The sequence below is a fragment of the Heterocephalus glaber genome, unplaced genomic scaffold (assembly GCF_053883595.1).
Source record: "Heterocephalus glaber isolate CG9 unplaced genomic scaffold, H.glaber_assembly_v1.0 deba00001613, whole genome shotgun sequence".
Classification (NCBI taxonomy): Eukaryota; Metazoa; Chordata; class Mammalia; order Rodentia; family Bathyergidae; genus Heterocephalus; species Heterocephalus glaber.
This window is the reverse complement of record NW_028258384.1, coordinates 2,980,213-3,007,343: the sequence shown is the minus strand read 5'-3', so window position 1 is coordinate 3,007,343 and position 27,131 is coordinate 2,980,213. Positions and strand designations below refer to the sequence as shown.

The window sequence follows — 27,131 nt, the reverse complement described above, 5'->3', positions numbered from 1 at the left end:
TTTAGGATTAGCACAATGTTGATTTCCTAAAATGAGGGGAAAAGCATTCCTTCTTTTTTCTGCTTTAATTGTTTGATATAATTTATTAGGTAAAATGTATATGAGCCTGCTGTTGTCATATAGGTAGGTTTTCAAGCTAGGAATATACTTTCTTTAATAGGTGCTATTCAAATTTTATATTTCCTCCAGTGTTAGTTTCATTAATTTGTCTTCCAAGGTATTTCTTAGTTGTCAAATTTATTTCAAAAAAGAGTTTTGTAATATTTTTTCTATATCCTTTTAAATTCTGTAAAATCTGTGGTGATGTCTTCTAGATCTTGATATTGTAATTTAAAAAATGTATAATTGATATTGTGTAATAGGAAGAAAACTTCTAAAGGAGTAGGGGAATTGGGGAGGTAGGGGAAAGGAAAGAAGGAAAAGAAAAAATATGAGAAAAGAAAAAAAATGGAAACAAAGTCTTTGCAAATAGGGAAGGGTGGAGGGGGTGAAGGTAGGGGAGGGGAAGTGGAAAAAATAAGAACCAAGATACATCATGTAATGGTACAAGATCCTAATGATGATTGTAACTGTATTTTATACCTAAAATGTACCAATAAACTTAATGGAGCAAAAAAGAATAAGCAGATATTGACATACAATAAAAAATTAAAAGCAACAACTGTGCCACCATTAACAATAGAAAATAAATCTGCAAAAGCAATAGATTAATGACAAACCAAATATTGACATACCATAAGAACCAATTGAAAGTGACAACTACCCTATCCTTAACAATAGAAAAGAGAGCTGCAATAATAATATAGGCCAAAGACAAACTAAATACTGACTTACAGTAAATCTACTAAAGACACCAACCACACCACCGTTAGCAGTAACAGTAGACTAGTTCACTAAAATTAAGAAAGCTTAATAGTAGTAATCATAAAAAATGGAGAGAGTGGGGAAAGGGAAGTATAGAAGTAAAATTTAGAAAAGAAAGATGAGAATGAAGAGGAGAGAAAAGTGAGATTCAAAATCCAAGTAAATATTAAAAGAAACTAATTAAAATTAAGTAAAAATGTTATAGCAAAAACAAGAAAAGGAAAAGAAAAAGAAAAAGAATAAAACAAACACCAAACAAGGAAAAAAGAAACAAAAGACCTCCCAGCTCAAAGAAAAAATGAATCTAAAAAATTTCTTTGCTTTGAGGTCTTTGGGTGAGTAGTTTCTTTCCAGGGCCTGTGGTAAAAGAATCCACCAAATATTGGGGTGGGGAATAATGAGTCACAATTATGATTGATTGTGTTTCTGTACCCACTTTTAGCTGTGGGAAGGCTGAGTCCTGCCCTGCCTTTCTTGTTATGTGGGGTCAGTCAGTGGTGTGTTGTCTGTCTCAGGACTGCCTCAGTGACTTTTAGTATTTGTGCCCTTCTGTGGAGCCCAAGCCACTGTTATCCCCAACTAACTTTTCAGCCAGTGGGCTGAAGTGTCCCACTTAATCCAGAAGCCATTCAATCCGTACACCCTTGGGTGTGGCAACCATCCAAGACAAGGTATATCCCTGATAATCTTGGCAGATGGGAAAAACAGACCTCTGAGTTCTGTCCTTGAAGTAGGCAAGAAGGGTGGGGAAGTAGTCCTCTGGCCTTAATTCCAGTATATTAGACCCAGCCCCCTAAGAAAACCACATGCTATTGGGCTGGCATCTCACCACAATGGGTGGGGCCAGTCTTCCACAGCCTGAGTTCACCACTGCTTAAACTTCTCAGGGGTTCTGTGACTATCCCTCCCTGCAGCTCTTTTACAGCCATCTCCCATGCAGTCACTGCATTCGGGTAACCCCAGAAACCTTGAAGTATGGTTGTTTCATGATTTCTGATTCCTAGAGTAGCTCAGTCTTAAACAATAAACCCCTTCTCAAAAATGTCTACTGAGTCTATCACTCCCAAATATGTATAGCAGGAACTGCAGTGGATTTCTTCTCTAACACTAGCTTGTCATATGGAAGGAGTCACTTTCAGAGTAAAACCTTACACTGTATTTGCAACTTAAAATAACCATAGGCTTTCCTTGGGCCTAGTGCTGTTTGTCCATTGTTTATCATTGGAGCTGCTGACCCTTTCTGAGTTTACCTTATGTTTGGGGAGACAGGTTCCTCTCCCTGAAAGCCTGGTTTAGCATTCTAGACTGCTTCATTTTTTTCTCTGAGATGTTTTCACATTCTCCAGGTTCTCTATGATTTCTAGCTTTCCTGTCAGCTCTTTCTTGATTCCTGGAGCTTGTCTCTTTCTCTTCACCAAGTTGTCGTTTTCTAGGTGTCTTGATTCCAGGTCCTGGAGAAGTTGTGATTTGCTGCCTGTTTTTACTCTGACATGTTTTGATTCATCCTAAAACAGTATTGAAGCAGAACAAATTCTGTTTTTAAAACTTACTACAAAACAATGGAATGAATCAGACCTAAACATAAGAGCTAGGGCTATAAAACTCATAGAAGAAAGCATGGTGGAAAAGTTTCATGACATTGAATTTGGCAATATTTTCTTAGATATGACATCAAAAGCATTAAACATGGAGGAAAAAAATAAAAATAGATAAATTGGACTATAATAAAATTTAAAACTTTTCTGGGTCAATGGACACAGTCAACAGAGTAAAAAAGCAGTTATATATTTTATCACAATAAAAAATGGATTGAAGATCTAAATATAGACATAAACCTATCAAACTCTTAGAATAAAACTTAGAGAAAAATCCTCATGGCTTTGGATTTGGCAGTAGATTCTTAGGTATGAAACAGAAACAAAACTTAAAACTTTTGTGTATCAAATAATACTACCAAGAAAGTGAAAACACCACACAAAGAATGGAAGAAAATATTTGCAATTCATACATCTTATGTTCAAATATTAAGAATATATTTTTTAAAATCTTACAGCTCAATAAGAAAAGACAATCCAAATTAAAAATGGGGGAGGACTTGAATAAAGATTTCTCAAAAAAAATACACATATCAAATAAACATATGACAAACTGCTCTACATCATTAGTCGTTTATAGATACAAATCAAAAGCATGATGAGGTACTACTTCATAATCACTGGGAAGGCTAAAATTAAATGAATGAATAAAAATAAGTGTTGACAAGGAGTTGAAGAAATCAGAATCCTCCTAAATTCATACTAGAAATTTAAAATATTGGTATAGAAAATAGTTGTACAGTTCCTAATAAAGTTCAATGTAGAGATTCTAGGTGACCTAGAAGTTTATCTCCTAAGTATATTCTCAAAAAAATTGAAAACAACAATTCAAATAAATACTTACACAGGACTATTCATAGCTTTACTATTGATCATAGGCAAAAGATGGAAACAATCCAAATGTCAAGGAAAAAAAATAAATGAAGAAAGTATGGTATGCCCATACTCTGAAATACTGTTCAGCCCTAAAGAAGAATAGAGTACTGATATATGCTACTGCATAGATGAGCCTTGAAAACACTGTGCTAATTTAAAGACACCAGACACTAAAGCCCACACCATTTTGTTTTGTCTTGTTTTGTTTTGTTTTGTTTAAGGAGGAAAGGTTTATTTGGCTCACAGTTTGTAGAGGTTTCAGTTCATAGTTGGCTATTTCCAAGACAGGGTGGTATGGCAGGGGGCATCACAAAGAAGAAATAGTTCATGGCAAGTAGAAGACAGCAAAAGCAAGATATATCATGTACTGGTACAAATTCCCTATGATCAATGTTGTCATTATGTATATCTAAAATGTACCAATACATGTTTCACTAAAAATTTTTTTTAAAAGGCCACACAGTTTTGATTACAATGTCTAGAATAGCAAACTGATAGAGACAGAAGGTAGATTACTGATTGGCCGAGTCTAGGGCTAGAGGTAATGGGAAATGACTGATTAATGAGTAAGAAACTTCTTTCTAAGGTAATGAAAATGTTCTGGAACTAGAATTAGTGTTGGTTGCAGAACATTTCATATGTATTAAATGCCCTGAATTTTATGATATAAAATGTACCCTTTAAAATGGAATTTTATGTTACATGAATATTAGCTCAATAAAAATTGTTCCTTTATATTATTTATGGAGCTTTTAGGCCAATAAAAAAGACTGAATGGTTGGGAATTTCATAGGCCTAAACTAGGTGACATGGCAGGCTTTAGTCATGAACTGCAAATATGTAACATTGAATACTACATCTCTATCATTTTTAATTTATAAAAAGAAAAAGAGTTCGTTGGGCCTATGTAATAGTCCCAATGTTAATTTTTCCAATATCAAATACATCCCAATCTATCACCAGTTATACCACCATTTTTGTCTCATTGTATTCTAATCTTCAATAAGGATTGGCCAGTGCCAAAAGTAGGGCATCTATAGCCTATATGCATCCATGAGTGTACAACTTGTTGAATGACTACAAGCTATTCATCACATACAAATGGAATCAACTCTATGTGCCATTTAGATAGGTACAATGTACCATAAGAAAATTATATTTGCAGGGACATCTCTAAAATTAAAGTGCTGCTTCAAGGAGGTACTTTTAATTATCAAAATTAAAAATAATTTTTAGAACCTTATACTTTTGTGTTAGTATAATTGCTGTAAACAAACAAAGTAACTAGTTTATTTTTATATTCATTTAGTTACTATTTTATAACATTAAATTATACTCTTTTGTTGGAAAATTCTTACTTGTGTGCACTTGTCCAGTTCACTTCGGAGTCCTTGGCATCCTGGACTAAGGATTAAATCCATTAGCATACCTCATATATTGTAGAGCCCAAAATGCTCCTATATTTTCCACATACCCCCAACGGACCACTTCTTACTCTGATTTAAAATGAAATGATAGAATCATGAAGGCGGCAGCAGCGCGGCGACAGAGTCAGCTGTGCCAGGAGGGGGCGGCGCCAGGGCAGCACCTGTAGGACCTCGGCCCGCGAGGCAGGATGGGGCCCCGGGGCGGGGAGTGAGGCGGCACCTTTGAGAGCTGAACTTGAGTGCAAGGGGCTGCGCCTGCTGCCCCTCTGGCTCCTTGGCCTCCACCCGCAGCCCCTTGGTGCCCGCACCCCTCAGGGCCGTGACAGCGACTGCCGGGGCATGTGGCGCTGGGTCCACCAGCAGCTGAGTCTTGACCCACCCCATCAAAGTGACACATGCTGTGCAGATCAGCAGTGTTCAAAGTGATGGCATTGGTTATGGTCCCTGGCAGTCCAGCCTGGCATCCTTCCAACTAGAGAACTATGCATCTTCCCCAGGTGAAAAGGCGCTAGTGGAAGCTGCTGCAAGAATTGGTATTGTATTTATTGGCAGTTCTGAAGAAATTATGGAAATTAAAATACTTGGAAAACTGGAACGGTACAAACTGCTTCATGTTCTGGAATTTGATTCAGATGGTAGGAGAATGAGTGTAATTGTTCAAGCATATTCAGGTGAGAAGCTTTTATTTGCTAAAGGAGCAGAATCATCAATTCTTCCTAACTGTATAGATGGAGAAATAGAGAAAAATAGAATTCATGTAGACAAATTTGCTTTGAAAGGGCTAAGAACTCTGTGTATAGCCTATAGACAGTTTACACCTAAAGAGTATGAAGAGATAGACAGACGCCTTTTTGAAGCCAGGACTGCCTTGCAGCAACGAGAAGAGAAATTGGCTGAAGTCTTCCAGTTCATAGAGAAAGACCTGATTTTATTTGGGGTTACAGCAGTAGAAGACAGACTGCAAGATAAAGTTCGAGAAACTGTTGAAGCACTGAGAATGGCTGGTATCAAAGTATGGATACTTACAGTAGACAAACATGAAGCTGCTGTTAGTGTGAGTTTATCTTGTGGACATTTTCATAGAACTATGAACATCCTTGCACTTATTAACCAGAAATCAGACAACGAATATGCTGAACAGTTGCAGCTTGCCAGAAGAATTACAGAAGATCATGTGATTCAGCATGGGCTGAATGGGACCAGCCTATCTCTTGCACTCAGGGAGCATGAAAAGCTATTTATGGAAGTTTGCAGAAATTGTTCAGCTGTATTATGCTGTCATATGGCACCACTGCAGAAAGCAAAAGTAATAAGACTGATAAAAATCTCGCCTGAGAAACTTATAACATTGGCTGTTGGTGATGGTGCTAATGATGTAAGCATGATACAAGTAGCACATGTTGGCATAGGAATCATGGATAAAGAAGGAAGACAGGCTGCAAGAGTGACTGTGCAATAGCTAGATTTAAATTCCTCCCCAAACTACTTTTTGTTCATAGTCATTTTTATTATATCAGTATAGCTACCCTTGTACAGTTTTTTATAAGAATGTGTGCTTTATCTCACCCCAGTTTTTATATCAGTTCTACTGTTTTCTCAACAAACACTGTATGACAGCATGTACCTGACTTTGTACAATATTTGTTTTACTTCCCTACCTGTTCTGATATATAGTCTTTTGGAACAGCATATAGATGCTCATGTATTACAGAACAAGCCTACTCTCTACTGGGATATTAGTAAAAACCATCTCTTAAGCATTAAAACATTTCTTTATTGGACTGTCCTGGGTGTCAGTCATGCCTTTATTTTCTTTTTTGGATCCTAATTTCTGATGGGGAAAGATAGATATATCTCTGCATGGAAATGGCCAGATGTTTGGAAACTGGACATTTGGCACTTTGGTCTTCACAGTCATGGTTATTACAGTCACAGCAAAGATAGCTTTGGAAACTCATTTTCAGACTTGGATCAACCATCGTGTTACCTGGGGATGTATTATATTTTATTTTATATTTTCTTTATTTTATAGTGGGATTCTCTGGCCATTCTTGAGCTCCCAGAATATGTACTTTGTATTTATTCAGCTCCTATCAAGTGGTTCTACTTGGTATGCCATAACCCGTATGGTTGCTACTTGTCTATTTCTTGACGTTGTGAAGAAGGTATTTGACCAACAGCTCCATCCTACAAGTACTGAAAAGGCACAGCTTACTGAAACAAATTCAAATGTCAAGTGCTTGGACTTCATGTGCTGTTTCCCAGAAGGAGAAGCAGTGTGTGCATCTGTTAGAAGAATGCTGAGAAAGTCATATATGCACTAATACAATTGTAGTGGGGGACCTCAGCACTCCACTGTCACAAATAGATAGATCAACTAGACAAAAAATAAGTAATGAAATACTAGAACTCAATCAAACTCTTGAACAAATGAACTTAACAGATGTTTACAGTGTCTTCCACCCTACAAAATCAGAATACATATTCTTCTCAGCTGCCTATGGGTCATTCTCAAAAATAAGCCACATACTCACACATAGAACATGTTCAAGTAAGTGCAAAGGAATTGAAGTTATCCCCTGTATATTATCAGACCATAGTGGGATGAAATTGGAGATCATAGCAAAAGACACTAGAAAAATTTCATAAACATGTGGAAATTGAACAACACACTTCTGAATAACCAATGGGTCACAGAGGAAATTAAAGAAGAAATCAGACAGTTCCTTCAATTAAATGACAATGACAGTACAACATATTGGAATCTATGGGACACAATGAAAGCAGTCTTGCGAGGGAAATTCATAGCAGTGAATATGCATATTAGGAAAATGGAACAAGCCCAATTAAACAACCTGATGCTGAACCTTAAGCTTCTAGAAAAAGAAGAGCAAGACAACCCCAAAGCTCATACAAGGGAGGAAATTATAAAGATCAGAGGAGAAATCAATGCAATGGAGACTAAGAGAACAATACAAAAATTCAATGAGGCCAAGAGTTGGTTCTTTGAAAGAATCAACAAAATTGACAAACCCTTAGCCAACCTTGTCAGAAAAAGGAAAGAAAAGGCCCAAATCCATGCAATTAGGAATGAAAAGGCTGAAATTACAACAGACCCAGCAGAAATCCAGAGGATCATCAATACCTACTTCCAGAATCTACATGCCAATAAGATGGACAACACAGAAGAAATGGACAGATTCCTAGATACATATGAATTGCCAAAGTTGAACGAAGAAGACCTAGAAATTCTGAACAACCCAATATCGACCAGTGAAATTGAAAATGTAATTAAAAACTTATCACCTAAGAAAAGCCCGGGCCCTAATGGCTTCACTGCTGAATTCTACAAGACATTTAGAGAGGAACTGCTGCCACTACTGTTTAAACTCTTCAATGAAATGGAAAGGGAAGCAATACTCCCAAATTCATTCCTGGAAGCAAGCATCACCTTGATCCCCAAAGCAGAGAAAGACCCAACTGAAAAAGAGAAGTATAGGCCAATCTCACTAATGAACATAGATGCAAAAATCCTTAGTAAGATATTGGCAAACAGAATGCAGAAGATCATCAAGAAGTTCATACACCCTAATCAAGTGGGATTCATCCCAGGGATGCAGGGATGGTTCAATATACGAAAATCAATCAATGTTATACACTATATCAATAGAGCCAAGGACAAAAACCATAGGATTATCTCGGTAGACGCAGAAAAAGCATTTGACAAAATCCAACATACATTTATGATAAAAACCCTACAAAAAATTGGAATAGGTGGTCTCTTCCTCAAACTGATAGAAGCCATCTATGAAAAACCAACAGCCAGTATCATACTAAATGGTCAAAAACTGAAATCCTGCACACTAAAATCAGGAACAAGACAAGGATGTCCACTATCACCACTCTTGTTCAATAGAGTTCTGGAAACATTAGCCACGGCAATTAGACAAGAGAAAGAAATAAAAGGAATAAAGATAGGAAATGAAGAAGTCAAATTGTCATTATTTGCAGATGACATGATACTCTATATAGAAGACCCCAAGAACTCCACCAAAAGTCTTCTAGACTTAATAACCAAATTCAGTCAAGTAGCTGGTTACAAGGTCAACACACAAAAATCAATAGCTTTCCTCTACACCAATGACAGACTCACTGAGAGAGAAATAGGGCAACTAATTCCTTTCACAATAGCATCCAAAAAACTAAAATACCTAGGAATCAAGTAATGAAAGAAATCAAAGACCTCTTCTCTGAAAACTATGTTATCACAATCCCCAACCTGCAACTATACTACAAAGCTACTGTGATAAAAACACCATGGTACTGCAAAGAAACAGACTTGAGGACCAGTGGAACAGATTAGAAGATGCAGAAACTGTGACGGTGCCAGCCGTCACTAGTCGAACAGTACCTGAGAGGAGGGGAGAGGATGAAAGAAAAACAAAACCTCAGGAAAAGAAAAAGGAGAGAGAGAGGTGGAGGAGAGACCCCTCTTCCCACTTTATTGCCCTTTATATACCTTTTCCACAACCCCCAACCCCTCCTCAGCACATAATTCGGGCGACTAATTATTTTCCAGGGAAAAGGTCAAATGTATCTTTACAACTCCGGGAATAACGTTCCCTTGCATTACAGACATTCGAACTCTTTCTATTTAACCACTCTCGTTACAAGTAACCATCCTTGTTTTTGTGCCAGCTGCATATCCAGGATTCATTATGTTCTCAAGAGACTTAGAGGTCTCTGAAGGTTATTTCAACCTTTTGCTCTCCACAAGAAACAACGCCAGACACACTCAGCCATCTCATCTTTGATAAAGGAGCCCAGCACCCTCACTGGAGGAATGATAGCCTCTTTAATAAATGGTGCTGGAAAAATTGGGCTTCAACTTGACAAAGATTAAAACTAGACCTATATCTCTCACCATGCACTAAACTAAAATCAAAATGGATTAAAGATCTAAATATTAAAATAGAAACTCTGAACCAGTTGGAACAGAGGTTAGGTAGAACCCTTGAACACATGGGTGTAGGAAAAGATTTTATGCAAAAAATCTCAGTTGCCCGTGAACTAGCACAAACAATCAACCAGTGGGATCTCTTCTTATTAAAAGGCTTCTGCACAGCAAGAGAAACCACCAGCAGTGTGAAGAGACAACCCACAATGTGGGAAAATATCTTCACCTGCTCTTCCTCAGACAAAGGTCTACTATCTCAAATCTATAAAGAACTTAAAAAGATCAGACCTCCCAAATTTAAAGACCCAATCCAAAAATGGGCATCTGAAATGAACAGACATTTCTCAGCAAAGAAGTAGAAATAGCAAATAAATACATGAAAAAATGTTCAACATCACTGGTCATTCGAGAGATGCAAATGAAAACAACGCTGAGATTCCACTTCACCCCAGAAAGAATGGCTGCTATCATGAAATCAACCAATAACAAATGCTGGTGGGGCTGTGGGGAAAGAGGAACACTGCTCCACTGCTGGTGGGAGTGTAGACTGGTGCAAGCACTGTGGAAATCAGTATGGAGATACCTCAAAGAACTAGGACTGGAAGTGCCATTTGACCCTGCTATTCCACTGCTGGGGATCTTCCCCAAAGAATTTAAAGAAACATACCACAGTGATATATGTGCGCCCATGTTCATGGCAGCACAGTTTGTAATAGCTAAAACTTGGAAGCACCCCAAATGCCCATCAACTGGAGACTGGATAAAGAAAATGTGGGGGTTTTTTATAAAATGGTGTACTACTCAGCCATAAAAAATGAGAAATTAGAGACATTTATAGCTAAGTGGATGCACATTAAGGCGATACTCTTAAGTGAAATAAATAGGACCCACATGAATAAATTCTGAATAGTTTCTCTGGTGTGAGAAACTGAAAGTGTAAATAAGGACTAAATGTATAATAGGTAATGTGAAATAGGAAGAAAAGGGGCAAAGGGGAAGGAAGTGGGAGGGCTAGGGGAAAGGATAGAAGGGAATGGGATTAATATGAGAAAATGGAAAAATAGGAACAAAAATCTTTGTAAACAGGGAGGAATGGAGGGGTTGAAAGGAGGGCTGGGCAAGGGTGAAAAATAAGAACCAAGAGAGACTATGTAAAGGTGCAAATTTCCAATGATGAATGTCATTATATTGTATACCTAAAATGTACCAATGATTAGAATGAATAATCGATAATGCAAAATAAGAAGAAAAGGTCCAAAGGGGTAGGGATAGTGGGAGGGGCAGGGGAACGGAAAGAAGGGAAAGGAAAAATGATGAGAAATGGAAAAAATGGAAATAAAGTCTTTGTAAATAGGGAAGGGTGGAGGGGGTGAAGGGAGGGCTAGGAATGGGGAAAAAATAAGAACCAAGATGCATTATGTAAAGGTACAATTCCCAATGAGAAATGTAATTGTGTTGTATACCTACAATGTACCAATAAAAGAATTTAATAAAAAAAAAAAAGAATGCTGGAAAGAGCTATAGGGAGATGTAGCCCCACCCACATCAGCAGATCATGGAGTGCCTCTTCAGGAGCATCCTGACTCTCCACAATGGACTCATCTACTTGCTAAAGGGGCAGTAGTACTTGTAGAGTGATTTCACCTCCTTTCCTCAAGTTCAGGGCTGTTTGTCCTGTAAATGGCCACTCTAGCCCTGAAGTCACTCTGAAATCTCTGGAGTAGTTCAGACCCACTCCAAAGAAACAGGAAACATTAACATGAACCCTTCTCCTCTCCTCTTAGTTTGAATATGAACATGTCAAAATTTGTGAATAAAGAGACAGTTTCATTCTTTTTGTCTGGGTTGTCCCTGCGCACATGGGACTCCTAATGGCATTTCAGCATGTTGTTGAAGTCGCTGAGATCACTTCTACTTAAGTGTATTTTTTAGGATTAGATTGGTTATTGAATTCTATTTAAATCTGCTTCTGTAAATTATGCTGAAAGTTTGCCTTGAGAACTCAATTTTTTATTGGAGTTATATTTAAAGCTTTTCATGGGAAAAGTGAATGTGAATATTAAGAAGTTTTGGTATCTCAGTGATTTGTATTGTTAATTCATTAGTGAGTTTTAAGTTCACAGAGCAAACTAGGAGAACAAATTTCCCCTCACTGACTGCAATGTGAGTAGTAAATTGATGCCAGTACCAAGTTTCTCTAAATGTGCTGTGCCATGGCCAGTAAAGTGTAAATACAAAGGGTCTGTCATAGATAGAAATCAGAAATCTGGTCTGTTCACCAAATTTCAAAGTGATGTTTACTAAATTCTTTGCCCAACTATAAAGAAGCTATAGTGGGTAGATTAGAGATCATTATATTATTAATTTAATGTCTTCATCGTTGGCTCTTTTGCATGCTTTAACCTGGCTAATATAAATTTGATTTTTTCCTCTCTATCCAAAAGCTTTGTTTATAATAGTATTTTATGACAATGTTGTAAAGTTCAGCTATATCAATAAAAAACAAGTTTGGACAGTAAAAAAAAAATGAAATGATACAATAAAAACACACTACTAGGCATGGTTCTTAAAAGAGATTGATTTTACATATTTCCACTTTGAATCTGAGATATATTTAAATTATCTCAAATATTTTATTGATATATCTGGTTTTCTATTTTATTGAGGTATAACAGATATACTCTATTCCCAGAATAAAGTCAGAATAAAGTTGTAAAGAGTACAATTTGATGAGATTTTTTTCCATATATATATATATTCAAAGATAGATAAATGATAGATAGATATTCCTATTCACTACCCAGGTTAAGATTTTGAACATTTTTAGCCTCTTAGAAATCTCTGTTATAGCCTTTCCCAATCAATTTTCTGTCAGTGGTAATCATTAATCTTAACTACCATCACAGGAGATTAGTTTTGCCTGTTTTTAGTCTCATAAAAAAGGAATCATATATGCTCTGTTCTGAGTAAGCCTTCTTTGAATATAGCATTTTTCAGATTCATCCATGTTGCTGCATGTTTCAGTAAGTTTTTCCTTTTTATTGCTGAAGTACACTTGTGTTGTTACAATTTTTTCTCTTATAATTAAAACTTTTATAAGCATTCTTGTACATGACTTTTGAGATTATATGTTTTTTCTTGGTTATATAACTAGGAATGAAATTGCTGGGTCATTGTGCAGACACATATTTAGCTTAAGTAGATAATGCCAAAATTTTCCAAGGTGGTTGCATAACTATATGCTCCCACCAAAATCTTCTGTCCATCAAAATGTAACATAAAGAAGTAAAAAGAAAACCCACAAACTGGTAAAAAAAAAATCTACAAAAGAATAGGATCCACTATATATAAAGAATTTCTACAAATCAATACAAGAAGAGACAGCCAATCCAATTATTTTTTAATGGACAAAAGACTTAAGTAGGTAATTCAAAAGAGGATATAAAAATGTCAGTGAAGTCATGAGAAGGTGTTAAGTATCATTGTACTATTATACACCAAGTAGAATTAATATTTAAAAGATTGAGATTATCAAATATTTTTAAATAATCCAAAAATTAGGCTTCCAAGTGTGACTTTTAATTACTTATTATTACCCAGTACTTCTTGTGAAGTACATATTATTTCCTGTATTTTACAGATGAAGAAACTTAGGGTAAGAGTGTTGGACTTTTAAAAGCGATTATGTACCTTTTAAGCAACAGCAGTGAGGCTTAAACCCATAAATTCTGACCAGAGATACTTAGGTTTTTTTCTCCTCTATCTACCCTTTGGCCCAGAGTAGAGAAAGATGTATTACTTTGGAAAACTGATGGCATGTCTTTTGCAAGACTAACAAAGTATAGAACTAAAATGGTAACACACTCCATGCCAGACTAAAAATTTCTCAAATACATAGTGAGACTATTCAAATTTCTACTCATTTTCAAGATCTGAATAGGAAGTATCATAAGCAGTCTTATCCAGCTTCTCCAAAAGTGTCATCAATGTCACCTGTAAAAAACACTTACAACTTCATAAGCACAGTTAGCCATCAACAATATCCTGGTAGCAGTATGTCATACATCTGTCTGTGACATTCATTATAGTATAAAGCAATGGAAAGACAGCGAGTCTTGGAATCAGGTGAATTGAATTTGGAGCCATGCTTTGCTACTTATTAATTAATGGAGTACAACCTTGGACAAGACACTTTCTCTAATTTTTATTTTATTTATAAAATAATGCCACATACCTCCTGGAGTCATGAATATTGAGGCGAAATCCAGAGAAAGTTATAAGATAAATTGGTACCTGGGCTTCAAGAGTAGGTAAGAAATATTTTCATTTAAGTAGTTAATGTTTTTAATCCTTTCTGTGAACCTTGGAAAATAAAGTGTTGCATATCACTTCTGCTTCCAGTTCCACTTATCCTATACAGACAAGGAGCGCTATGAAAATGAAGAGAGACCTGAAGTCCAGAAGCAGATGCTCTTCGATATGGCAAAGAAGCTGCCAGTTTACACAAGAACCGGGAGCGGAGGTCAGTTCATCCAAAATCATCTTGGAAGGGAGTTTAGCAAGAAACTCAGAAAGAGTAAGTCATACATATTGCTAGGGTAGGCTCTGTTTTCTCTCATCTTTTGAAAACACTGTGAGATTTTTCTCAACACTTTATTACAAAAATTTTCAAGCATAGATCAAAGTTGGAAGAATTATGAGCACCTGAAATACCCAATACTGGATTCTACAAACACTATTATATTGCTTTATCTTATATTGCTTCATCATATATCTGTCCATATAGCATCTCTTTATACATCTTCAGTTAAGCCTTCTTATGCTTCTGATGCATTTCAAGGTAAATAGCAGATATCATCGATTCACATCAACCTCAATATTTTATAATTATTTTGGGTGTAAATGTTCCATACAAAAATGTGCTCAAATCTTAACTGTACACAATTCCATGTGTTTTGAAAAATATAAACACCTGTGTAACCAAAGTCCCTAAAAACATTACCATTATACGAGAAAATTCTGTCATGCCTTTTTGCAGTCAATTCTCCCACACAAATAATCACTATTTTCATTGTTTTTCACTATAGATTAATTTTTCTGTCTGTGGAATTTTGTATAATTGGAACCATATAGTAATGTACTCTTGTGTCAGTCTTCTTTTATTCAGCACAATGTTTTTGAGATTCATTCATACATTGCTGAGTATTATTTTATTATATAAATATACCACAGTTTGTTTATCCATACACTGACTGGTACATATATGAGTTGTTTCCAGCACTTAGCTAGTATGAGTTAATCTACTATGAACATTCTAGTATATATGCAAAAATATATTTTCATTTTTCTTGGGTAAATGTCCACTATAGAGTTTTACTTTTAGATTATCTTCATGTAGAACAATCCTTACTGAACTAATTTTCCAACTTTTAAAATTTGAAAACCAAGGCTCTTCTAGCAAATCATCCTAAAATTTCTAATGAGATTATGTTTCAAGGCTTGGAAAGTATATTGTCAGATATTTCACATTCATTTGTTCATCATGTATTAAAATATTTATTAAGATACCATGTGACAATTGGGAAATTTTTAATTTGTATGGATATTACAAAATATTAATGATATATTGTGAATTTTAGAACAGCAATAAGCAGTTACAATTTTTAAAACATTTTTATGTAATTGCTCAAGTAAAAAGCCCATGGAAGAAACAGATTATACAAAAACAGCACAGTGTTAATAATTATTGAGTCTAGGTAATGGTACGGGAAGATTCATTATACTGAGACTTCTACTTTAATGTGCATTTGAAAACTTCCATAATACTAATTTTTCAAAGTGGCTAATGCATGTGAGGCTCTATTCCAAGCATTGGGAATACAGAGTTGAATAGACAGGCAAGGTCTTTCTTGGAGGTTAATTTCTGATGAAAAAAAGGAAGACAGGAATTTATATAATTTCAGACAGTATGAACAAAATAATATGATAAAGCAAAGGATACAACTTAATGTATATAGAGTGAATTGGGCTCAGAGAGATATTTTCTTTGATCTCTCTTTGGCTCTTTAGTGATATAAAATAACTGTACATATTTATAAAATACAGTATGATACTCTTCCATACATGTATATAATATGTAATATCAAATGTGGGTAATTAGCATTTCTGATTCTTTAAACATTTATCTTTTGTGTGTGTGTTAGGAACCTTCAAATTCTTCTCTTCTGGTTCTTTATAAAATTTTTAAAGTATGGTCACCCTTCTGTGTTATAAAAACTAGAACTTATTCCTCTTGTGTAATTTAATTTTATCCAACTTCCCTCTATCTCTCTCCCCATTACAATTCCTGACCACTATTCTACTTTCTACTTCTATGAAATCAACTTTTTTAGCTTCTGCATATAAGCATGTGGTACTTGTCTTTCTATGCATAGCCTATTTGGCTTAATGTAATGATCTCTGTACCATTCAGGTTATTGAAAATGACAGAATTTAATGCTTTTTCATGAATAGTTTTCCAATGTGTATATATACCACTTTTCTTTATCCATCTAATTTGTCTTTTAAAACTTCATTTGTTATGAGTTTTTGACAATTACAATATTGGCCGGGGATTAAGTTCAGTGGTTTCGCCACCTGCTGTGCAAGCGCAAGGACCCAAGTTCGATCCCCGGTACCAAAACAAAAAACAAAGCAAAACCAATTACAATATTTCCACATAAAAACCCAGATTTATGACTTCTCCTGAAATTCAGAAAATTTGGCGACAGTGTGCATTTGCACATAACAAAATTAGCTAGAGCTGAGTAATGGAAGCCCTCTTTAGAAAGAGCATGAATTCTCAGATTCTACACAATCCCCAAATGACTGCTTAATTTAATATTCACTATTCCTTGGACCCTTGAGGCATTTGTTTGCAGCCCCCATGATAGAGAAAAGTAACTAATCATTTTCCTCAATGATGAAAAGGAACTAACCAGAGGTCTCCAGAGAAATAAAACCAATAGAATGTGTGTGTGACTTTATAACTTATTATGAGAAATTGGCTTGCACATTTATGAAAGCTGAGAAGTCCTATGATCTGCCATCTGAAAGCTAGAAAGCCAGGAAAAGTTGGTAATGTAGCTCCAGTTTGAGACTAAAAGCCTGAGAACCAGGAGGGCCAAGGTCCAATCTAAGGGCACGAAAAACTGGTGTCACAGCTTATGTAGACAGGCAGACAGAGCAAATTCTCCCTCACTTTGCATTTTTATTCCATTCAGGTCCTACAGGGACTGGAGAATGTCCAGTCATATTGGAGAGGACAATCTGTTTTACTCAGTCTACTGATTCAAATGTTAATCTCACCTAGAAACAGCCTTAAGAGATAGCCACAAATAATATTTATCCAAATATCTAGGTACCCCATGATTCATTTAAATTGACACAAAAAATAGACCAGCACAAGTCCACCACTTGTCAACTTGGCACCTACACACACCTCTTTAAGCCATATGCCATCTCCAGTGAGAACAGTAACAAGGACTGAGGATGCATTTCAGCGGTAGAGTGCTTCCTAGCATATGCAAGGCCCTAGGTACAATCCTTAGCACCAAAAAAGAAGAAAAAGCTCAGTGAGATACTCCTACATATCTATTAGTAAAATAAAACAAAATGGCAGTAGTAAATCCTTCCCCATGGATTAAACTCCCAGATAAAAATACATAATGAAAAGATGAGGGTGTAGCTCAAAAAAGTCTTTGGCTAACATGCAGTAGGCCCTCGGTGAAATCTTAAATGCTGCTAAAGAAACTCTCCCTAACATGTTACAACTTTCCTGTGTACAACCCACAACACCATCCCAAAGGGGTATTAACGTCCTTGAATGATGTTTATTTTTCTCCTTGATATCTCTAAAGAATATTTAAATGCTATGATATAAAATTAACAATATTCACACTGTGATGTAAAGTCAATACATTTTATGTTACATGATAAAGGAATCAAGGAAGAAAACAAAGATTTCAGATATATAGACAAACATATTCATAACAAAATAAGGAGGAAATACCCATGACAATTATAGTCACCATTTTTACAAGTGGTCACATGGTCATAGCTGACATTAATAATTACTTTTTTTCCACTATCCATTCTATATTTGTTTGAATTCAACAAATACCACAGCTGGTCATTATTCTTTACTTCTTCATTCCTGAAGATTCTGTGCCATTATTTGATTGTTGTATTTTTCCATTCATCTAATCATGGGACATAACAATATTAAGAAATGTCCTAAGGGAGTTCTTTTTTTCCAGACCTGCTCTCTCTTACCTCCATTGTGGAGTAGTAGTCCAGTATTCTCTTAATAGTCAAGATCAATCATCCTAGTCAACATTGCAAATGGTTTCTTGGCCTGTTAATTTAGAGGCATGAGCAACTCTAAAGGGCTGGGTGGCAGGTCAATGAAATAATTGTTGAGTCTTTTGGTAGAAGCATTTCCCTCTGTATATAAGGCCTTTAGGCCAACAGAGAATAAAGTCACAGGAACAAGAAGCAAAAAATTTGTCAGTGGGTGATAATGATAACTAGCACTAGTCTCATTTCTATCCTTTAATTCCTATATTCATGAATCCTGGCTATCAGAGACAGTATCATATAGTGAATGTTAATTCAGAGTATAGTCAGGCTTCTAAAGATCCTTACCCTATCTCTGCCCTACCACCTAGCTGGGCCTGTAAGTGACTCTTCAGAAGACCATTGCACCATTCTGTTAAGCCAACTGCTTCAGGGTGGTGGAAAACTTGGTAAGACCAGTAAGTTCTATGAGTGTGGGCCCATTTCTTCACTTTTCATACTGTGAAGTGTGTTCCTTGATCAGAAGCAGTGCTGTGTAGAATACCATGATGGTAGACAAGTCATTCTTTAAATCTACCCTGGTACTTTTGGCAGAAATATTGCATGCAGTAAAGACAAATCTATATCCAAAATTCTATTTTTCAATTCTAGTAAAAACAATGCTATCTCTTCCATGATATAAACAGTCCAATGTGATCAACCTGACACCAAGTAGATGTGGTATTGGTTCCACATTGGGAGCTCAGTGTTCTCTGATGTTGGCATACTGGGCTGTAGCTATAGCTATAGCCAGGCTGGCCATGATGAATAGAAGGCCACATTGCTGAGCCCATGGATGACCTCCATTCCTGCTACATGTCCAAAAGTACTGGGCAGTAACAGGGTTGGCTAGGGAAAGAGAATAACTAGTATCCACAGAAAAGGTCTTTCTACAGTCGTGATTATTAAAATCTTTCTCTGATGTGTGCTATGGTCTGAACATTTGTATTCCCACCCCAATTTCATGCATTGAAATCTTAATCCCCAATGTGAATGATTTTAAGAGGTGGATCTCTGGAAAATTATTAGGTCTTGAGGTTGGGGGTACTCATTGATGGGATTAGTACCCTTATAAAAAGTCCTTGCTCTTTGCACCATACCATGCAAGGACACAGTAAGATGGTGCTATTTATGAGACAGACCTTCACAAGCACCAAGTCTGCTGATACCTTGACCTTGGACATTCTAGCATTCAGAAGAGTAAGAAGTAAATTTATTGTTCAGAAGCTACTCAAGCTATGGTATTGTGTTATAGTAGTGCCAAAGGATTAAGACATGTGATCAGACTTTGGTGCACATTCACATGAGACACCAACATCTTCATGCTTTTTGCCCATTCAGAGAGGTCTATCTATATATCTCTTCCCCAGATTTTCTTGTCACCAATTTTCTAAATATCTTCTTTTGAAGTCCTAACCATCAGCCTAACCAGTGGCCACTGCCCATAAGTTGATGTATAATCACTTGACTGGCCATTTCTCCATCTAATCAGTGAACAACCAGGTACACTACTCAAAGTTCTACCCATTGAAAGGATTTCCCTTCACAACGGTCCTTTAGGTATATCACAGAAAGGTAATATACTATCTACTTTCAAGTTTTGCCTGCATATCATGCAGAACCTTCTGTAAGCCAGGCTTGAGTCTTGTCTCCCTCAGTCAAATGATCATAGTGAGCTCCTCATGAGGCTTTAAGTACAGACTAGTTGTATAGAAGGAGTGGAGGCAATGTGCAATTGAACTATTTCTTCATGTAACTTATTGTACTTTCAGAGTCTGCTCAGGCCTGATTCCCATATATACCAGTTCCATCTGATTGTGGAGCATTGCTGTGCATGCCCAAATTTGGTTTGGTGGATAAGATAACACCCAGTTCATGATGGGCAGGTCAGGTCACATGGTAGCTTGGTGGACCATGGTTAAGCATTTAGTCTCTACTGAGAACCAGTAGAAGGCTCAGAAGTGTTTCTCAGAAGAATAGTTATCTGTGGAGACTTTGCTCAGACATATGAAAGACCTTCTCTACAATTCACCTATGAAGGTCTGCCAAAGGCTCTGACATTTCAAACACTTTTGTATCTGCTGGATCATATGGCCCAAGCAGCAAATCAGTTTATGCAATAGCCTAGACTGTTACAGAGCCTGCTCTTGTTCTGGGCCCCACTCAAAATTATCAGATTTCAGGTCATTCAGTAAATGACAGGAGTACCATGCTCAAATGAGGAATATGTTGTCTTCAAAATCCAGTAAGTCCAACTAGGCATTGTGCCTCTTCTTTTGTTTTATGAGGGGGTCAATTCAAGGATGTATCCTTCACCTTAGAAGAAATATCTCAACATATCCCACATCACTGGACCGCTAAAAATTTCACTAAAGTAGAAAGCCCATGAATTTTTGTTGGATTTATTTTTCATCCTGTGCCACACAAATGTTTTGCCAGTGGGTCTAGAATAATTGCTACTTCTTGCTCACTAGATCAAATCAGCATAATGTCATCAAAATAATGGACCAGTATGATGTCTTTTGGAAGAGAAAAATGATCCAAGTTTCCTACAAACTAAATTGTGACATAGCACTGAAAAGTTGATATACTCCTGAGGTAGCAGAAAGCAAATTGCCTCTTGTAGGTCTAATGGATAGGGATGGAGATAAAGATATTTGCCAGAACAATAGATGCATACCAGGTACTAAGGAATATGCTAATTTACTCAAGCAATAAAACCATACCTGGTACAGAACCTACAATTGGACTTACCACCTGACTATTCTCCAAGATACGTATGTCTACTACACAGGCCAAATAGGCTAGTTGAATGGGGAATGTGTTAGAAATGATCACGTCAACATCTTTTAAGTTCTTGATGATGGTACTTATCTATGCAGTCCCTCTAAGAACACAGTATTGATTTGGCTTACCATTTACCTAAGTAGAGGCAATTCTGCTGTCTTGCACTTGGCCTTTCCCAACATAATACACTTCACTCTACAGGTCAGGGAGCCAATGTAGGGATTCTGTCAGTTTCTAAGTATGTCTTCTCCTATTATACATTCTAGACACTGGGAAAATATCCATAAAAGCATTGGGTACCCATTATACACACTGTGGGTCAGACCAGAGCTAAAAACCTCATTGATTGCCTGACCTCCATAAATTCCAACTCTGACTGGTGAACCATACTGAAGTTTTAGGTCTCCTGGAATTAATTCAGAGCCAGTATCCAGTATTCTTCTAAAGGGCTGTTTATTTCCTTTTCCTTAAGGCAAAATTACCTTGATAAAAGACCAGAAGTACTTTTGGTGAAGGCTGGGCAAAAGATTAACAGTGTAAAGTTTTAGTAGTTTTGGAAACATCCTGAGGTCTTTCCTCAAGCGATCTGATCTCCACTTCACTCAAGGCATTTTGGGCATGTAAACTGGCTTAAGTCTGGGAGTTCAGTGAGGAGTCATGACTGTTTTTAGGATTGAGATTACACTTTCATTGACTTGACTGTTATCAGTCACTTTCCCATCACTAGGACAAAATACCCAACACCCAGAACTTAAAGGAGCAGAGGTTTATTTTGGCTCATAGTTTCAGTGGATTCAGCCCATGGTTGGCTGGCTCTAAGGCAAAAACAGTGTGGTAGAATGGCATGAAAGAGAAAAGCTGTTCACCACATAGCTGCTAGGAAACAAAGAAGGGAGAAGCTGGGAGCAGAAATACACCCTTCAAAGTCATGCCCCCAGTGACCTAAATCTTCCCACCAGTTTCCACCTCTGAATGTGATACTTTGGGGACATTTTACAGTTAAACTATAACCTAGAACTTTTCTGCATATACAGATCAAGTAAGAACATAGTCATCTTCCCACCTATTTCATTTCTAGAAACACTACGACTAACCAAAGCCATAATTTTGCATGAGTCAGACTATTCTGTCTGCTACTTTGATTCTACTGTCCATAATGATAGCCAGGCCTACCTGACTTTTAGTGGCTGATTGCTACCACTTGGCAGTGTCACCACAGGATCCAATTACACCTACTGCATTTAGCTTTCCTAATTTAGTGACTGTAGTTCCCACTGTGAGATCTGGACTACAGAGAAGAGCAGTCACAGAGCACTTCAAACATGCTGGTGTGGCCTGCACAAATTTATTTCTCATAGTATTGGTGAAAAGTTTGTCTTATAAAACCTTTTAATGTAAATGAGTAGGTCTTAAATGACAAATTTACCCTAACACTTCAATCTCTTTTAGCCTTGAAGTCCTTCCTCTATGTGGCAGGTGTGGCATTTCCAGTTCATTCACTGTTGGCTACTTTGTGGTCCATGTTTCAACCAACCAAACTGTTAGAGCCTTTTCTGCCTCTTTTAACTCCAGAATGCCTGTTTTGTGGCACCATATCAATATTTTTATATGTATCTAATTTTATATTGTTTCTACAATTATCCTATGTCCTGTTATTCATTCCCACACATATTCCCTGCATTTCTGCCTGTATAAACTACAAAACTCAAGTTGCACCTCCTCATGAGTCACACTTTGTACCTCACCTTTTGGAGCCTGCTAATGCTTCAGTCTAATTATAGGTCTGGAAACAAAGAGGGGTAGGTTTTGAGGAGAATCAGTATTTCCTTGCATGGTAGCCTAAGGTTCCTCTGGCAATGGATGATTAAGCTCTTCAGACAGAAGTGGAGAAGCCAGTAGCAGTGGTGATGAGGAAGCTGCCTCCACTGGGGGTGGGGTGGCCTCTTTCTGAGAAAGTTTATCAAAATTTATGGGCTCTACCTCTCTGGCTTCACCATGGTCTTCCCACACATATCCATCCTAAATTATAGGATATCAGTCATTTCCAATTAGTGCCCTCCCTTTATTTGGGGGGGTTGTTTGGTTTTTGTGGGGTTTTTTTGTTTGGTTGGGGGTTTTTTTGGTACCGGAGAGCGAACTCAGGACCTTGCACTTTTGAGGTGGGCAGCAGAACCACTGAGCAAAATCCCCGGCCCATCCTCTCTTTAATAGTAGAAATCCTACATGACTGGGAGTTTCTTGAATAATTCAGCTACTCCCAGGATGAAATTCTGTGTTTAATTTTTAACAATCTCAATCTTGTGGTTATAAGAGATAAGCATCTTCTCCAGGAGATCATAGAAGCTTTTATGTCATTTATATGGCACCTGAGAAGGGAATTCAAATCCCTGAGCTCATCCTTTTCTTTTGCCACTTTAAGTAGAGTCATTAGTATCTGCAAATCTAATCAGATCAGAGAGCCAATTCACAAACTACAGAATGAATTCAGAAAACTCATCATTAAATTTCTGTTCCTCTGGAACCACTCTGACTGTCAAAATGTGTATCACTCGGGGTTCTCTAAAGAAAAACAATAGGGGATATATTAGCTTAGACAATTATGGAGGCTGAGAAATCCCACTGTCTGCCATCTGTAAGCTGCATTCGCAAGAAAAGTGGTGGTGTAGTCCCAATCTGAGCATAAAGGCCTGCAAATCAGGAGAACCAACAGTGAAAGTTTTAGTCCAAGTCCAAAAACCTGGGAAACAGAGGGCTGATGGTGTAGGTTCCAGTCCAAGTCTGAAGGCCTAAGAACCAGAATTCCTGGTTGTTTAGGTCCCATATAAGGACAAAAGACTGATGTCTCTGCTCATACAGTCATTCTGAAAGAACAAATTATCCTCTTCTCTGCTTTTTTGTTCAAATCCTCTTTAGATTGGTTGAAGCAAACCCACATTGCAGAAGGCAATTTGCTTTTCTGAGTCTACCAATTTATGCCACTTTCCTCTGGAAACACCTTCAAAGATATAGTACACCCAGATATAATGTTTATCCAAATATGAGCAACCACAGTTAAGTTAACACATAAAATTAGCCACCATACCATTCAAAGAGCAAAGTGATGATCATCCCAGGCCAAAGGAACTGGAAGTACAATGGCCCTGAAACCAGAGAAAGCTTGAGAGCAAAGAGGCAGCTAATGTCATTGGAGCATAATAAGTGGAGAGTGGTATAAATTAAGGTTGAAGGGCTAGTCAGAGGCCAGATAATCCAACCATGATGAAGTCTGAATTTTATTGTAAAGATTTTGGAAATCTACTAAGAGTTTTAAGTGGATAGTAATACAGTACAATCTGATTTGCATTTTGACAGATTACTCAGCTGCTCTGTATAGTAGGCATTGTATGGGTGGGCAAGAATGAAGGCAGAGTGATCAATTATACAACTCTTGTAGGTGCCTAGGTGAGAGATAATGATTACTTAAATTATGGCTGCAGCACTGACAGTATCTTTAAAAATGTACTAAAGGTGCCAAACATGCAAATGCCTCTCACTTCCTCCTTGATTCAATTATACCTATATTTTTGGTCACACACTTCCCCACTGGTAGAAATGAACACAAGATTGATCCAACAAGGGAAAAATACATACCGCAATTCTCTTAATTATCTTTTGCTTGCCAACTTGAGATGAAATTTACTACCTTTAGTCAGTATATAGTGAACCATCCACATGCACTAGTAAGATGTAAGGTCTTATTTTGTGCCCTAACAAGTGCTAATCACCTTAATTTTCCTATAGCTGTACGATTCTGTGACCGGTGCCATCTGATCAAGCCAGACCGCTGCCACCACTGCTCTGTCTGTGCCATGTAAGTGACAGACATATTTTCTCTGGGCTTAGTTTGGACATGGATGGTTGCCTAGACAACAAAATGCCTGATCCTAACATGTAACCATGCTATATAAGAACATTTCCTTTTGGTCATGATGAGCACATTCTAAATACTGCCACAGGGAAGATAATGATTTAAGCTGTTCTAAAGATAGAGAAAACCAAGTTTACAAAATAAACTTTTTGTTTTAGAACAGTTTGTAATTTATAGACATACTGTGAAAATACTCATATGTATCACACCCAGTTTCCCCAATTATTATCACCTTCCATTACTATAATCCATTTGTTACAATTAATGAACCAATATTGATACCTTATTTTTTTCAGTTTTACAACTTCTAATAGCTTCCTTTTTTCATTAATTTTATTGATACATGTTAGGTATACAATATGATGACATTCATCATTGGGGATCTGTACCTTTACATGATATATCTTGGTTCTTATTTTTCCCCTTCCCCTGCCCACCCATCATCCCCTCCACCCCTCTCTATTTACAAAGACTTTGTTTCCATTTTTCCCTTTTCTCGAATTTATTCCTTTCCCTTCTTTCCTTTCCCCTACCCCTCCCACTTCCCCTTCAGAAACTGAAAGTGTAAATAAGGATCAAAATATATAATAGAAAATGTGAAATAGGAAGAAAGATGCCTTATTTTTTTAAGTTTAGTTTTCCCCTAATGTCTTTTCTCTGTTTTAGAATCCAATCCAGAATACCACATTACATTTAGTAGTCTCCTTACGTCCTCAAACCTGTGACAATTTATCCAACTTTAACTTAATTTTTATGATCTTGACATTTTTCAGTATTAATAATCAGGCATTATGTAGAATGTCCCTTAACTGGGATTTGTTTGATCCTTTCTCATGATCATTAGACTGGGGTAATGTGATTTGCAGAGAAGACCATAAAGCTAAAGTGCCATTGTCATTACATCATATCAAGGGTAATGCAAAGATGACTTAATCACTGCAATATTAATCTTGATCATCTGGCTCAGATAGTGTTTGTCAAGTTTCTCCACTGTAAAATTATTGCCCCCCCCTTCTGTACCATGCTTTTTGGAAGAAGTCATTGCACAGCCCACACTAAAAGAATATGAAGCTGGCAGTGGTGACGCATGTATGCCTGTAATCCAAGAACTTGGGAAGCTGAGTCAAGAGGATTATCATAAGTTTGAAGACAGCCTGGGCTCCATAGTGAGTTCAAGGCTAGCCTGAACTACATAGTGACATGCTGTCTCAAAAAAAATAAAATAAAATAAAGAAAAGAATGTAAAGTTACATTCCCTCTCCCTAAAGGTGGAGTATCTGCATAAATTATTTGGAATTCTTCTCCATGGGAGATGTATCTCTTCTCCCACATTTATTTATTTATTCAATCATTTATTTATATTAATATGGAGGCATGGATATTCATTTTCTATTTTATGTTATAAATACTGTTTTATATTTTTATTACACTACTTGTTCTACCTTTGAAGCTAGGTTCAGTGGTACATTCCTGTAATACCAGCACTCAGGAGACTGTGGCAGGAGGGTCATGAGTTCAAGACCAGCCTGGGCTACATAGCATGACCCTCTCTAAAACACAGAGCAAAACTGTTCTAGCTTTGTAATACCTCATTTTTATGTTATTTCATATAATCCTCATCCCTTTCTTCTTGAGTGTTTATTCCACTTATATTTCTCTTAACTTTGATTCAAACACAGGCTGTAGCCATATATTTTCTTTTGTATTTTGTTAAACTGACTATTGAAAAAAACTGGAAGAGACATCTCTGTGTTAATATCCTGGAGCTCCTAATCGCTTTTAAAGGCATGTGACTTGCTGCCAGGAAAATCTTGTGAAATATTGTGGTAATTGCCTCGTATTAGGAATAACTGAAGACACAGTAAGTTTGGAGTCAGTATAGTAGACATCTGGGAATGGATTTACTGAAACCATGTAAAAGTGCTAGTGAAAGCTTGAATTAAATCTTAAAGTGTTGCTTAATTTCCATAGCCTCACTCATTGCATATTTTGTTCAATTTATAGGTGTGTTTTAAAAATGGACCATCACTGCCCTTGGTATGTCCCTTTGATTTATTTCTCTCCTCAAAAGGGTCAAAATTCCATGAAAAGAGAGATCTCTTAAAAGTAGTAAGGGATCATGAGAAATCAATTCAATAGCTTCTAGATGACGCAAAGAAGAATAATATAAGACTGATAGGAGTCCTCGAAAAAGCAGGAGAAAGTACAAATGACATAAAAGGGTCAAAATTGCTAAGTATGGCCACTTTCCTAAGCAGAGTTGTAACATGCCTATTTCGGTCATCATAATTCACTGGGCTTTATATTTGTGTTGGGGGAAAATGAAGAATAAATATACTACC

The 27,131-nt window shown here is 36.9% G+C and overlaps 1 protein-coding gene and 1 pseudogene across 6 annotated transcripts in view; both read left to right on the top strand.

The window, feature by feature from the left end:
* The window catches only part of Zdhhc15 (zDHHC palmitoyltransferase 15), a 195,447-nt gene that overhangs the window by 112,597 nt on the left and 55,719 nt on the right, over positions 1–27,131 (top strand). For 2 of the 6 annotated variants that reach the window (XM_021246496.2, XM_004867488.3), the window contains 3 exons: positions 14,121–14,241; positions 24,663–24,732; positions 26,794–26,826. In XM_021246496.2, coding sequence (XP_021102155.1) covers positions 14,121–14,241; positions 24,663–24,732; positions 26,794–26,826 — 224 coding nt within the window. Of the gene's footprint in view, positions 1–14,120; positions 14,296–24,662; positions 24,733–26,793; positions 26,827–27,131 lie in introns of all 6 variants that reach the window. The other 4 variants (XM_021246494.2, XM_021246493.2, XM_004867489.3 and 1 more) reach the window with 3 other exon arrangements.
* On the top strand, positions 5,145–7,468 carry LOC147822454 (phospholipid-transporting ATPase IF pseudogene; annotated as a pseudogene).